The sequence below is a fragment of the Lissotriton helveticus genome, chromosome 7 (assembly GCF_964261635.1).
Source record: "Lissotriton helveticus chromosome 7, aLisHel1.1, whole genome shotgun sequence".
Taxonomy (NCBI): Eukaryota; Metazoa; Chordata; class Amphibia; order Caudata; family Salamandridae; genus Lissotriton; species Lissotriton helveticus.
This window is the reverse complement of record NC_136068.1, coordinates 969666808-969681853: the sequence shown is the minus strand read 5'-3', so window position 1 is coordinate 969681853 and position 15046 is coordinate 969666808. Positions and strand designations below refer to the sequence as shown.

At 45.0% G+C, this 15046-nt stretch overlaps 1 protein-coding gene across 3 annotated transcripts in view; it reads left to right on the top strand.

The window, feature by feature from the left end:
• The window catches only part of TBC1D9B (TBC1 domain family member 9B), a 220481-nt gene that overhangs the window by 163845 nt on the left and 41590 nt on the right, over positions 1 to 15046 (top strand). For all 3 annotated transcript variants that reach the window (XM_078653543.1, XM_078653542.1, XM_078653541.1), the window contains exons 11-12: positions 3821 to 3938; positions 4693 to 4978. In XM_078653543.1, coding sequence (XP_078509669.1) covers positions 3821 to 3938; positions 4693 to 4978 — 404 coding nt within the window. The remainder of the gene's footprint in view (positions 1 to 3820; positions 3939 to 4692; positions 4979 to 15046) is intronic.

Genomic DNA, 15046 nt, shown 5'->3' with positions numbered 1-15046 from the left:
TGTGAAAATGTGGATGTGTGGGTAATGAACCAACTAGTAAGTGGTGGGGCCAAATTGGCCCTTGCTTATGACCTCCACAAAATGGTGTTCCCTTTTATGTTGAGCTGGTGATGCACATCTTTGATATAACAATCTGCATATACAAATTCCATATCCCTTGCACCTACCAGTTCATATGATGGATAGGGGAGGTTACAAATATAGATCCAGTTTCACCTGCCTGGGGGAAATTCGCCAATTCCCCTTTTTCGGTGTTGCGGCTGTCTCCCTTGGCAATGGGTCTCAAAGCAAAACCTTGGAGGGAAGTGACTATGGATTACACCTGAACCAGTCTGAACTCTTCTCACAGTAGGCACCGAGCAGAGAAGCCTACACAATCTGTCCAAAAAAACAGGATGCTCCTCCTGTATAGGAAGAGGCCACTAACTGGAAAGAGACAGGCTCTCAGGTTGTCACTGGCAGGCTGCCTTGTCCACCACAGTGGTATAACTGGACCCCTCGAGCTACTGAGTTCACCACCATAGGTCTGACCCCAACACACTATTGTAGCGAAATAAGGTTCCAGAGGAGGAATGGAACCTTTCCCTAGTTGGCATGCTTCCTCCAGCTCAGACCAAAGCCAGGAAAAGCCTGCAGAGTTGCCTTGCAGATGTGAGCTGGGGAATGCGAGAAGAACTCACCTGTCTGAGGAGGAGCTGGACTGTGCCTGCTAGGAGGAATAACTTGATTGCCAGGAAGATCTGCTAAGGACAAAGCTGAATTGTAGGACCTGTGTAAAGAGTTCTACAGACTAAAATTGCCCAGGAACTATGGGACCGACATAACCTAGATACTCTGAAAGAAAGAAAGCAGATTGGAGTCGAAGAGCTACTCCATTGCTACCGCAGATCATTCTCGTGGTTTCACACGACACTAACTAATGTTGGGATTTTGAAAGACCTACACAGTGAGTACTTTAAGGAGGACTGCAATCCACAGCTCATTCAGGGAAGCTGGTGCTCCCACATGGAGCCATGCAATTATGCATTGGCCTTGACTTAGTCCATCTCTTGCCTGTCTTGCATCCTCACTCCCTTTGCTTCAGCTCCAAAGTGACCAGTAGACAATGGTGTACACTTGTTCTGTTTGTCAGTTACGCGGGCTGGCAGAGGTTGGCCTGATTTTTAAAGCATTCAAACACTCATTCTAAGCCCTGTATTTCTGAGGTACTACTGGTTGAAGTCACTCCGTGACCTCTCTAGATGTGAGTTTTAAAGGGGGAATGGCAGCAGACAAGGGGCCACGGGTAAAACTGGTGGGGCCAACTACAACGGGCCATCATGAACATTGTGAGCCTCTCTCTCTCGCTCTCACTCTTGCTCTCTCGCTCTTGCTCTCACTCACTCTCACTCTCATTCTTGCTCTCACTCTCGCTCTCACTCTCGCCCTTGCTCTCGCTCTTGCTCTCTCTCTCTTGCTCTCGCTCTTGCTCTCTCTCTCTTGCTCTCGCTCTCGCTCTCGCTCTTGCTCTTGCTCTCGCTCTTGCTCTCGCTCTTGCTCTCGCTCTTGCTCTCGCTCTTGCTCTCGCTCTCGCTCTTGCTCTTGCTCTTGCTCTTGCTCTTGCTCTTGCTCTTGCTCTTGCTCTTGCTCTTGCTCTCGCTCTTGCTCTTGCTCTTGCTCTTGCTCTCTCTCGCTCTCTCTCGCGCTCTCGCTCGCTCGCTCTCTCGCTCTCTCTTGCTCGCTCTCTTGCTCTCTCTCTTGCTCTCTCTCTTGCTCTCTCTCTTGCTCTCTCTCTTGCTCTCTCTCTTGCTCTCTCTCTCTCGCTCGCTCTCTCTCTCTCGCTCTCTCTCTCTCGCTCTCTCTTTTCCTCACATACATATGACAAGGTCTTAGGAGTGTCTTAATCACTCCTGTTCGCCCAGTCCCACTACTCTTTATGTAGTCTGTTAGACATTTAAGCACTTTTTCTACACATCTTTCTGAAACACTCCATCTGCATATCTCACACTTCATCTCTTTCCTCTTCAGCACCCTCTTTCCATTCTCTTCTGCACATACTTAATTGCATCTCCTTCACTTCACCAACCCCCGCCCCCCTACATACACAATACATCCACTCATGTATACACTGTGTTTCCTTTAACTTGTGCCGTGTCAATATTTTGACAGCTGGGCACCTCTTATACACAATTTTGCACATAACCACAACTACAGTTGGCACACCTGATCATTGCTCTGCAGAGAGACCAAGCATTGGATGAACATATATTTCGAACTCCTTTATGAACCACTGACCGGTACTGTGAGAAATTTGTACTACATTTGGTCTGAACTCAACAGCTGCCATTGGTGGTCCACCCTCAACCTGAACTCTCACAGTTCTATAATAGACTCTTTTCTCACTATGCTATATACTTGAGAAATACCTTGTAAGAAAATGTGCATAGGCTGAGAGGGCATTGTCTGTGTTTGTTTGCTGCGGCTGTCACCGGTGGTGGGGCACCGAGTTGGGGAGCATACCTTTACAGATGGAGCCCAACCAGTACCCCTAGGGACGCCAGTGAAGTCTGTCAAGCGTAGTCCTATTATGGCCAGTACCCACAGGTAATATTGACCGCTGTTTCGGCATCGGTCATTGTGGGTGACCCACCGCTGGAAACGTTGGATGGTGACCAGTAGTCATTTAGATAGACATTAATTTGGACATTTTTATGGTTGTCTCAACAGCTGAAGGTGCTAGCACCTTCCAATTGTCTCCTTAATTTTACCTGTTCTATTTACTTACCTATACTTAAAGTATTTCAATTGTCTCCTTAATTTTACCTGTTCTATTTACTTACCTATACTTAAAATATTTTTCCGGTTACAAATTAAAGTACAAACTGGATATTCATCTTATTGAGTTGTATTTAAAGTGTAATTGGTCACACTGAATCTGAGTTTCCAAACTCCTCCCCCTGCTAGAATATGGTTTGACTGTGACCCTTACTATCCAAAGAGAGCCTAGTGCCTAAAAGAGAACTTGGCTAGCCAGTCTGGAGTGTACCATTATTATGGCCAGAGCACACCAGTGGTAACAGTACTCGTGGAGGGTATTACCTGATCGCCTCTAAATCTTCAAAGACTCCAAGAAAAGCCCACAAAAGGACTCTGATATCCGAAGAAAGCCATCAAAGGTGTTTCAGATCTGGTTGAGTTTATCATGGTCCCACAGAATTAAGGAGTACGAGTCCAGGGCCCCAGATGTTAGTTGTTTCATATGGGAACCAAAGTTTTTGCACAAATCTGGCAGACTATTGAAGGCGCCTGGCTGGGAATGGGGCTTCATTGAACACATTGCTATACCGGGTTAGTGATTAGCTTGTGTATTAGCGTGTTACAACGATCATAGCAGCCTGGGAAATATGCCAGTGCCAATGCAGAAAATAGTATTGTTGAGTCAGAGAGGATGTCAACAAAGGGACAAATCACTGAAATTGTTAAGGAATGCTTTTTGATATTTAAAGAAATAAATGAATGTAGAGTGCTGCTTCAACAGTTCATCTCTTTACAATGCATAAATAATTGTAATATATATTTTTTTAATTCGACAAATTTGTAAAGAAGTTGTTACTGTAACGATAAGTGGAAAAACTTAAAGTAAAAAATGCAAAGGCTATTTATTTGTTTTCCAAAGCTATATTTGTACATTGCCATCTTCATGGGTGCCTTCAGTGTAGTATACTTGCCCTTTCTCTGCATGCTCCTCTCTTACTGTGGGTGTAGTTCTGCAGTATTCATGCCACAGGCACCACTCAGTGGTGTGTAATAACTCCCTCCTTGTGTGTGTCCCTTTACCCAGGCCATGAACATTGTGACATCAGTTCTGCTTCTCTACTGCAGTGAGGAGGAGGCCTTTTGGTTGCTGGTTGCTCTATGTGAGCGGATGCTGCCTGATTACTACAACACCCGTGTGGTCGGTGAGTTCTACTGTTAATCATTTCATAACCCAGTAAGCATAGTTAGATAACTGATAATTGAATGTCCTCTATCCACAGGTTATTAGACACAGCGTATCCCCAATTAGAATAAGGTCTATTTAATACAAACTATTGGATTACATCTTTGGCCAAGTGTCTTTAAAAGCAGGAGGGCAAAAGACAACTTTGTCACATTGAACCATTTCTTTGGAGATGCTCTCTTAAGTTCACTGACAGGACAGAAATAGCCCAAGCCTGAGGCGCTCTTGATGGTAGATTTTGTTTGCGTCCGCAAATCTGAATGTTCTGCTCAGTGTTGTAGAGGTCTGTTGTAAGTTTGTGATGCTGATAACCTTAAAACTGACAGGTTTTTTAAATCCGGTCTACTCGCACTTCTACTCCCTCCCTTTCTTTCAGTGCCATCTTTAACAGGGCATTGATTCTCTGTCTGACAGAGGTAGAACTTTATGCTGTAACTGGTGGTGCAGTAACAGAACTTCCATGATTTAAGATTCTGTACAGTGATCTCATGTAGCAGGGAGCCATCATATCTATGCTTCCCAACTTGGAGGGTTGACCCATACCATACTATCACTGGCCACTGCATGGTAACATATGTTCTGACATCTCCATGCGTTTCCTCTGTAGACCCTGACCTGTAAATTGAACTTGTTGCATTGGGTCAACTTTTGTTTTTCCGAAGACTTCCTTTTCATGTAATCTATGACTGTGCTCTTTCCACCTCTTTCTCCAGGAGCGTTGGTGGACCAGGGCGTCTTTGAGGAACTGACGCGAGAGTTGCTGCCCGAGCTGGCGGAGAAGATGCAGGAACTGGGTGTCATCTCCACCATCTCGCTCTCTTGGTTCCTCACTCTTTTCCTCAGTGTCATGCCCTTCGAGAGTGCTGTGGTGGTGGTGGATTGCTTCTTTTATGAAGGCATCAAACTCATTCTGCAGGTGTCCCTGGCCATTCTTGAAGCTAACATGAAGACCCTTCTTACCTGCAATGACGAAGGGGAAGCCATGACTGCTCTGGGCAGGTAGGCTCCATTTATTTTACATCAGTAAGATTCCATAATGAACAAGCCATCATTGATATAGGCAGGTAAATAACCCTTTTACCTTAAGGGTACAGTTGTGCTTTAAGGTGAGAGCATGATCGCCTAAAAGGGTTTTGGTCGGAATCAGTTTTTTACTTGCGAAATTGAAAATTCATTGCAGTATTACAATAAAATACATATTGTATGCATGGACAGTCTCTACCGATCTGTTTTAAGGTAATAGCACTTACATGTACAGTATCAGAGTAGAGGACTCGGTGGTCACATAGATTTATATTACTTATCTTTGGCTCTGAGTTTTCAAAGTTTCCTTCTTGAAATAATGTTAGATAGGATGTCATATCAGTACTCAAAATATTAAAAATAGTTATAATCACTCCAGCTACTCAGGCAGCAAACCTCATCTCCTAAAAATGAAAGATTGGGACAAAATGCATCTGATCCACAGAAAAGCAGCTTTGAATTGCACCTATGTGCAGATATTTACTATCTTGTACACCCGCTTGTTTCCCTGGATTGTTGGGCTACACCAAGCATTCAACAGAAAACTCTAAGGGTGGGCTTTAGGTACGGGGACATGGCTTTGACATTGTAGCAGATGTTTCTTCAAGCCCACCAGACAGCAACAGTTTCCGGGCAAGGTGCCCACGATTCTCTGCACCCCTCCATCCCTAACAAATGTAACACCGCGTTGTACAAACACCTGAGTAATGCCTTCAGTTATGGGGTGGGGGGACTGTATGTACTTTACATGGGGATATGGTCTGTAAAATAGTCTCCCTCTAACAGGTACAGGAGAAGGTTTTAGCCCTCCAGTTACCAGAACACCACACCTATTCACTGAAGCATCACCTTTAAAGTGCAATAGAAATAAACTCTAAAAGAGACCTTTAACCTCCCTACATGTCTTACTTTTGAAAGGGTTTAGGAATGTATTGTCCAGCTTTGAAAAAAGAAAATATTTCACCATGTTTGAAACCCAATACCACTGATTGTCAGAGGATATTCAAAGTTTAGCATTTGCTTAAAGCCTACAAACCATTGAAATACCTTTACATGTTACTGTGGAACATCTTTGCAGCAGGTTCACTGAGGGCCGGAGTCCACACGCCCACCACAATCCTTTGGTTCAGAAATGTCATGCATATTTAGAGTGAATGCATAGTACATAAATATATCACCACACTGTATCTTCTTGACATAAGTTTAGTGTCTGATGAGCAATTACCCCTTACCACTCTTTGAAAGTATCCTTGGTTTTCTTTCTAGATCTGTCCTACTGGCAGCCTGCTATATTGTCACTGTTGATGGGATACAGTAGTTCTGATCTCTTATCAGAATGTTATTTTAGCGGTTTTACTTACTCACAAAACCATTTGTCCACCTGTCTTAGAGTTAGGCCTTAAGTTAATGAAATCAGTTCTCAAATTGCTTTTGTTGCAAGTTCTGTAACTCACTTTGTTAATCTATGTAACTCACCTTTGTTAATCTCTGTAACTTTTACTTTCATTTTGGAAATGGTGGCTTTCATGAGTTTCTTAGATACTTAAGAACTAATTCTGCTGTCACAGTGCATATACATAGTAGCCTTTTAGTAATGTCACTAGGGGGCTGTCCTATAAACCCTCAGCGCACTTGAAAAATTCTGTGTTTTAACAAAAAATACAACATAACTACAACTTAGTCCTGTTTTCTTTATTGTAACATGTACCTGGGGCGGAACCTTTCAATTTTGTGAGGTTTTCTTTTTCCTGCTTTTTCATTTTTTGGTCACCCATTTGGTATTTTTAAGAACAATGAAACAAAAAGCCAGACGAATGCATATTTTCATTGTGTGTGTTTGTATATACATATATATTACAGAAATTCAGCTGTGCATTTGCACTGAAGGTTTACACCTCACTCCACAGGAAAGCTGATTATGTATCTTTTATCCTTAATAATTTCCCCTTCCCATTGTTCTAGCCCAACCAGACTCAGAAAACTAAAATATACAGTTGGGTTGGAAGGGGTGGGAAGGGTTGGGGGGGGGGGTTCTTGGAGATGGAATCTCAGTGCATACCAGATTTGATGCAGATAAGTCAAATGGTTCAAAAATTAGAAAGGGGGTTTTCACTGCCGCCTTTAGGGCAGTGCGACTGGTGCGGCCGCACTGGGCCCCGACCTGTAGAGGGGACCCCGACCTGTTGAGGGGGCACCGACCTGATGGAGGGACACTGTTTAGCAGTAGCTTATGATTATAGAGATCTGGTGCACTTTTGCCAGGTGGTACTGAGAGAATCTGAGGAGGCGGTCATGGGGTGCGGGGGCACAAAAAATGGTCGCACCGGGCGCTACCAGCTCTAAAGCCGACCTTGGAGGTTTTGCCACTCTCCTTCAGCGTGTGCTTTTCCATTGGCCGCCATATGTGTGGCAGGGTATGCTCAGACGTGTGTCCCTTGCTCACTTTGCCACTGGATTCAAGCAAGCCGGGCTGAAGACGGCTGGAATGCCAGAAACCGGTCCTCGGAAGCTTGTTTCCGGTCCAGGGAAGACATGGCTTGGCAGTTCGGGCTGGACTGTTCCCATGAGGCACAGGGTCAGACTGATTTGCATATAGCCATGTCTGAACTGGAGTGGCAGAGTGGGCTAAAGAACGGTGATGGATTAAACCCAGATCTTTTGACTGGGTGTGAGTGTTTGATTGATTCAGATGCTCCGTCTATCACCACCCCATTTTGTACTGCTTTTGGCCGCCATAAGTGTGGCAGGGTATGCTCAGACGTGAGTCCCTTGCTCTCTTTGCCACTGGATTCAAGCAAGCCGGGCTGAAGACGGTTGGAATGCCAGAAACCGGTCCTCGGAAGCTTGTTTCCGGTCCAGGGAAGACATGGCTTGGCAGTTCGAGCTGGACTGTTCCCATGAGGCACAGGGTCAGACTGATTTGCATATAGCCATGTCTGAACTGGAGTGGCAGAGTGGGCTAAAGAACGGTGATGGATTAAACCCAGATCTTTTGACTGGGTGTGAGTGTTTGATTGATTCAGATGCTCCGTCTATCACCACCCCCTTTTGTACCGCTTTTGGCCGCCATAAGTGTGGCAGGGTATGCTCAGACGTGAGTCCCTTGCTCACTTGGCCACTGGATTCAAGCAAGCCGGGCTGAAGACGGTTGGAATGCCAGAAACCGGTCCTCGGAAGCTTGTTTCCGGTCCAGGGAAGACATGGCTTGGCAGTTCGAGCTGGACTGTTCCCATGAGGCACAGGGTCAGACTGATTTGCATATAGCCATGTCTGAACCGGAGTGGCAGAGTGGGCTAAAGAACGGTGATGGATTAAACCCAGATCTTTTGACTGGGTGTGAGTGTTTGATTGATTCAGATGCTCCGTCTATCACCACCCCCTTTTGTACTGCTTTTGGCCGCCATAAGTGTGGCAGGGTATGCTCAGACGTGAGTCCCTTGCTCACTTTGCCACTGGATTCAAGCAAGCCAGGCTGAAGACGGCTGGAATGCCAGAAACCGGTCCTCGGAAGCTTGTTTCCGGTCCAGGGAACACATGGCTTGGCAGTTCGAGCTGGACTGTTCCCATGAGGCACAGGGTCAGACTGATTTGCATATAGCCATGTCTGAACTGGAGTGGCAGAGTGGGCTAAAGAACGGTGATGGATTAAACCCAGATCTTTTGACTGGGTGTGAGTGTTTGATTGATTCAGATGCTCCGTCTATCACCACCCCCTTTTGTACCGCTTTCCATAGGTAGTCTGCACAAAACTCTTAAACCATTAATGGATAGTCATCACATTTTTTTGGCCCTTCAGTCTTTTTGTGCCTATTCTTGGTTTGGTGAAACCCTGTTATGCTGTTTTGTATATACACGGTAAAAGTTGAGTGTCCATTGCGCATGTCAAGCTATTGCTAAATTGGAAAAAGTCTACAAACGCCTAAATGGGCTTAGCAAACCTATTGGACTTCAGTGTGTGTGTGTGCCCAACACTTTGTTTGTCTGAACTGCGCACTCAAGTGTTTTCCTTCCAGTGTTTGCAAACATTGGGAACAAAACAATCGACAAAATGGGATAGAAAAAAATGCAGGGTGTGCCAAGAGACCAGATACTGCATAATTTATTAATGGGCTGGTAAGCCAGCTGGTTTATGAATATCTTTCCCCGCCTTTTTGACAGGCACAGGAGAGATTAAAAAACATTACCTGTCCAGGATCAGTGGGGCTAGATACATGTTTCTGCCACCTTGCCCAAGGTTGAAGGAGTTAATGAACTCACCACCCCTAGCTTTCCTAGTGGCCAGGGATGAGAGAACGGTTGCCATGCTGTGCCACCGTCCCAAAGGGTGAAAGCTTAATCTGGCGGAGGAGTTTTGGATTGGTATATAGTGCAATGCTTTCTAAATGTTTCTGCTTTTGGTACTTAAGGCATCCACAGGAGGTTAAATACTGTTCATCAGAAACTAAAATTAGTCTGGTAATATGTAAAGCATGCCGACTATTAGAGATACAACATTTTAGCCCTTAGGCCCTGCATCATTTAAGTAGCAGACACCACGATTTTCCCGCAGGGTACCATTTATCAAGTCCCTGGCCTTACAGCTAATGATGTATTCCAGGCACCAAAAGAAAATCTGGTTAATTCCGGAAATAACCATTCTTCTCCTCGTCACCTAATGTCCTCTCTGGAATTTCCCTGCACACTGATCAGGACACTCTTGCCAGTGGAAAAAAGGATCCCTTTTTAATTAGATACTGGTGAAGACATATTACCAACCATACACAAAATGCAGTCCTGTCAAGCGTCACGCATTAGGCGTGACGCTAACGCATTTCAGTGTGGTGTTCCCGCATCACCGCACTGAAAGAATTGTCACGCATTTTTCGCCATTGACCCGACAGCGCTGAAAGGCTGCCTTAGCCTATGCTAGGTGCTAGCGCACGCACTGGCGCCTCTGACACCTGTGTTCCCTGCGCCCGGCCCAGCCGCAGCAGACTTCACTTGGCAGCATGCTCCGAATAGAACAGTGAAAGTTCAGAGGCGCACTGCTCCCAGTGCTACAATGTTGCATTATATCTGCCCGGGTGCCTAGAGACCCGGGCGGGGCCTGCCGCCGCAGTTAACTTTAATGTGGCAACTTTGCCCTGGCGCCATGTGGGGACGCACACAACGTCACGTCCTGCTGAGGGTGCGCGCCGTAATGAAATTATGGAGGTGGAGGCCGGCTGCTCACAATGGTTAGCACCCCCGCCTTGCAACGCCGCTGATGGCACTGGCTGCTGCACGGCCGGGCCGCCCGCACTGTGGGGCAGAATAATTATTGCTGCAGTGTCAGCGTCGAGCGAAAACTTTTTCCGTGCCAGGAGCTTTGCCGGGCCGAGTGAGAGTGCTGCAGATAGGCTGCCCTGCAGTGTGTGATCCCGTGAGAGAGACCCAACCCCATCGGCCTTCTTGTGCAGCATTTCAGAGGTACCGACCGTTATGGCAATATAATTAATTTATAATCATGGCAGAGCTCACGGCTGCTCGCACGCCGGTGGCGGCCGCAACTGAACCCAACCGTACCACGCAATGGCAGGTGTGTCCGCAGTACATGTTCAGGGAAGAATCAATATTGCATGGGCATACAAATAAACTGGTCGGCAAATGTTCACGTACAAGATTGCACCCACAGTGGGCCCGCCAATTGCCTTGCGCCAGTAGACACAGCCCGCCGTCACAGCCCCCAGCACCATTATCGTGTTTGAGGAGGGCAGGAATATGTTAGGCCTCTTCTGCTCTGCTGCCTCCAGGCACGTGTGGGCTCTTTAAAACACCTGACCCCACCCAGTACCCGAGACGGAGGTGGTGCGACCCCTCGCAGTGTACTGTGTAGAAGGCTGTCAGTCGATTTTTACGGCGCACCACGGATAGAGCTATCACATGCTCTCCCCTCCCAATAGCAGTAAGGAAGGCGGTGGTGGTGCCCCGGTGGGTATGGGAAGCACACATAGAAATTATGGCAAGAGAGGCAGGAGCAGAAGACACAAAGGGGAGCAGTCATTTAATTAAAAAGGGAACACCAAAAAAGAAGCATTCACTTCATGGGACTGGGAGCACTGTCTTTATTCTGCATAGCGTGTTTTTTACTGGCTGTGAGATGGGAGGACCGGTAAGTCAGTTCTCGTATGTACCTATATGCAAACTACATTCCTGTTACAGCTGGAGTAACATTGTAAGCAATTAAATCAAACACAAGACATTGGAGAGCATGTGATATTATCACTAGAGCTGCAGACTTTTGAAATTAGGAACCAGGTTCAAGGCTGAGCATTGGCTCAACATCGTGTAACTATTCACAAGTGACTGGTCCTAAAACCAAATCTAACCTTCACTAATATAACTGGTGCTCATGTAAAGTGCTCCAATGCACGCTATATAAAACTGCGACAAAAAGCAACGGACAGGAGTCCAGTTTGCACCTCAAAAAATAATTTGTGTCATTTATTTTGTGCGGTGGTCATTTACTGGAAATAGCCATATTGTCATTTAGAAAATACTTGGTAATCACAGAATACTTGCCCTTCCTCGGATTCATTTGTACAACATCTGCGACATGTTATACATGTACAGAGTACACTCAAACTGAAATACCTAAGTTATGATATTTATATGTTTCCCGTGTCTTAATTGCTGTCTTTTGCTTGCGAGAAAGTGTCACTCGTAGTCATTGAAATGTCACTCAAAATTTCATTGAAATTATGAAAATGTCACTCGTAGCAATCTGAAACCTTGGCAGCTATGAAAATGTGAACTATTGTGGCTAACTAGCAATCTGAAACCTTGGCAGCTATGAAAATGTGAACTATTGTGGCTAACTTCACTAGTTTACTAATTATTTTACAAAGTGACATCTTTTATTGCCAAGTAGTCAATCTTCAGCCCTCTGTCCAGTGCACATCTTTCTTCACGCAATACCTGACGTACCAAGCAAAATACATCTCTAACTTTATGGTACGCATGCAGAATGGGCGGCCAGTTTGTAAGTATAGCTGTCCACTACTAGAATATTTTCCCATTATCTGACTGACACGTGCAAACTAACTATACGTGCAGGCACTTGGGGGTTTATAAAAGTGTGGAACAGTTGATATTTCGGTCAACTGGCTTATAGATACAGAGAACCTTGTAGTTCTATTTCTAGCCATTTTGTTTGATAAGAACAAGTTTCTCAGTGGTGAATGATACATTTAAAATATATATATATATATATATGCACACACGCTCACTGACAATCGTAGAAAGCAGACGGCACTCCAAGCTGTAGGTGTTAACAAAAATTTAATAGCAGACCCCCTGCCCCAGGAAAAGACAAACGCGTTTCGCCGAGAAACGGCTTCCTCAGTGTCAACATATTAAAGTTACCACGCCATTATATCTCCTCCTCTCCATTAACATCAAGAGAGGACTAAGCCGACAGTTAATGCTGAAAATGGCAGACATCTTGTAAAGTGCAAAAATACTGTTTTTCACAATTAAACATGGAGAATAAATGGTGATAAACAAAGTGCTCGTGCTCAAAAACCATTAAAAAGAAACTCGCAAAAAATAAATAAAACGTTGAATACGTGACTTGCGCGCAAAAAGAAGAAATCCTCTATATCTCAGTGCATGCATTTCATGTGTTTACACATGTATAGTATACTCTCAAATTTTGGAAAAGTCGCATTTAAAAAGAAACAATAAAGTGTTAATTTCCTTCATGCCACATAATGTGAAAAATTCATGTAGATGTTTAAAACATTCATCATATATTTACAACATTTCCATATCGCGAGTACCCATCAATAATCTATAAACATGCACCTCAGTGATTGCGTTTTGTCTCTGTTGTTTTATCAATTACAGGCAAGTCGCAATTTATATAGGCCTCAATTGGCGTTTACTGGTTGCTTTTAAGATATATAAAAAAATATATATATATATATATATATATATATATATATATATATATATATATATATATATATATATATATATATATATATATATATATATATATATATATATATATATATATATATATATATATATATATATATATATATATATATATATATATATATATATATATATATATATATATATATATATATATATACACATACATACATACATACCAGGGGGTGCGTTTGCAGAGTGCTACAAGAAGAGGGCTTGGCCTTTGGCACATTTCCGGTCTTTTTCTTATTTATTTTTTGGGTTTAAGAGGGGCTGTGTGGCCCCCCTTCTTTTCCTAATATTTCGGCTCTGGGGACCCCATCCCCCAGGGCATGCCCCCTAATTATTATTTTTTTAATTATAAATTCGGAAAGGGTCCGCGTAACCCCCACCAGAGGCCATAATCTGCCCCAGGGACCCAATCTCCTGGGGGCTCTTTTTAAAAAAAAATAAAATTACTTGTATGCGGGGGCTGCCTTGCCCCCCTCCTTAGGCCATTTATGGCCCCGGGGACCCCATCCCCCGGGGCCGGACTTTATTTATTTATTTATTTTTTAATTTACATTTTGGGGAGAGGGGCGTATGGCCCCCCTCCCGGGCTCTCTGCGGGAGCCGACATTGCTTTTTCACACGGGGAGCTGCTAAGATGCAGCTCCCCCTGTGGAAAAGCAATTTGCTTTGCTATTTGGATGAGAGAGCAGGTTTCCTGCTCTCTTCCAAATAGCAAACGACAGTGTCCGGAGGGTGAGCAACCCGGAACACTGCAGGAGGCATCCCTGGGGGGTGGTGGTCCCCAGGGCCACAACAAGGCTCCAGGATGGGGGGCCATGCGGCCCCCTCCCATGTTTTACAAAGCCCCCCAATTAGAATCTTTAATGCCCCGGGGAGGTGGCTGTCCCCGGGGCTTGTGGGGGGGCTTGAGCCCCCTCACACAGGGTATTTTTTTTATTTTTTTAAAAAACCCTGGGGTGGCGGTCCCCAAGGCTGCGGGGGGGGCTGTGTGCCCTCACGCAATGTTAATAAAGTCGAGCCCCGGGGGGTGCTGGTCCCCGGGGCTTCAGGGGGGCCGTGTGCCTCCCGCAATAATTCCTACTTTGCCCCAGGGGTGGCGGTCCCCGGGGCAGTGTGGGGGGGGATTGGGCCCCCCCACCACTTCATTCTTACCAAGCCCCCTGGATTTGGCCCCCCTGTGGGCTAATTAGCATTGATGCACGGGAGCCCGCGCTTGTTTTTTTTTTTTTTGTTTTTTTTTTAATTTTACCTAGATCCTTCATATAGTTCCCCTTGCCTCCAAGTCAATTTTTGAAGAATCTGAGGATGATGGATTGTTTAGTCTGGCCAGCAGCCCTTCTCAACTTCATGTAAAATTTCAGGAAGATGAGTATTGGCCACATTATCAGCCCATGAAAAAGTCACAGGTGTTGATGCCTCGCCAAGAGCCTATGATACAAATGCCTTTTGCATTAGTCCAAGATTTCGCGGCTATGCTGCATGATTACCACACCCGCTTCCCTACAGTAGCAGGAACTGTGGATATGGAAAGGTCTCCTCTGCCTTTTTTGGATTCTGGACAGGTCTCTATGCCCACTACTGAGTCACTAGATTCTGTACCTGTACCACAAGATCAGATGCCACAGGATGCCGACGATGATGCAGAGGAAGGTGAGATTCCTAAAACATCTACTATTCTAGACGAGTGGGAAGATTATCTTATCCCTACATCTTCTCCAACAGCTCCTCAAGTGATCGACTTTCCGCCTGAAGATATTGGGGCTTCCATGCATTAATGGAAAGAGCCGCAAATCGTTTTCACCTACCATTGCTGGTTAAACAGTCTGACTGTTTTTTATATGATTTTAAGGATCAAAATAGAAACCTGCACGCACAATTCCCATTATAGATCAAAGTTGGGAGGAAGGAGCTAAAATCATGAAGAATCCATATTCGGTGCCAGCAATCCTTCCTAGGATTGTAAATAAATATAAAGCCCCTGACGATGCACCACCATGCTTAGTGGGACAGCCTAGACCAGATTCTGTTATTAGTCAGGCTGGGCAACGAAGATCGCTGAATCCTTCGGTACCC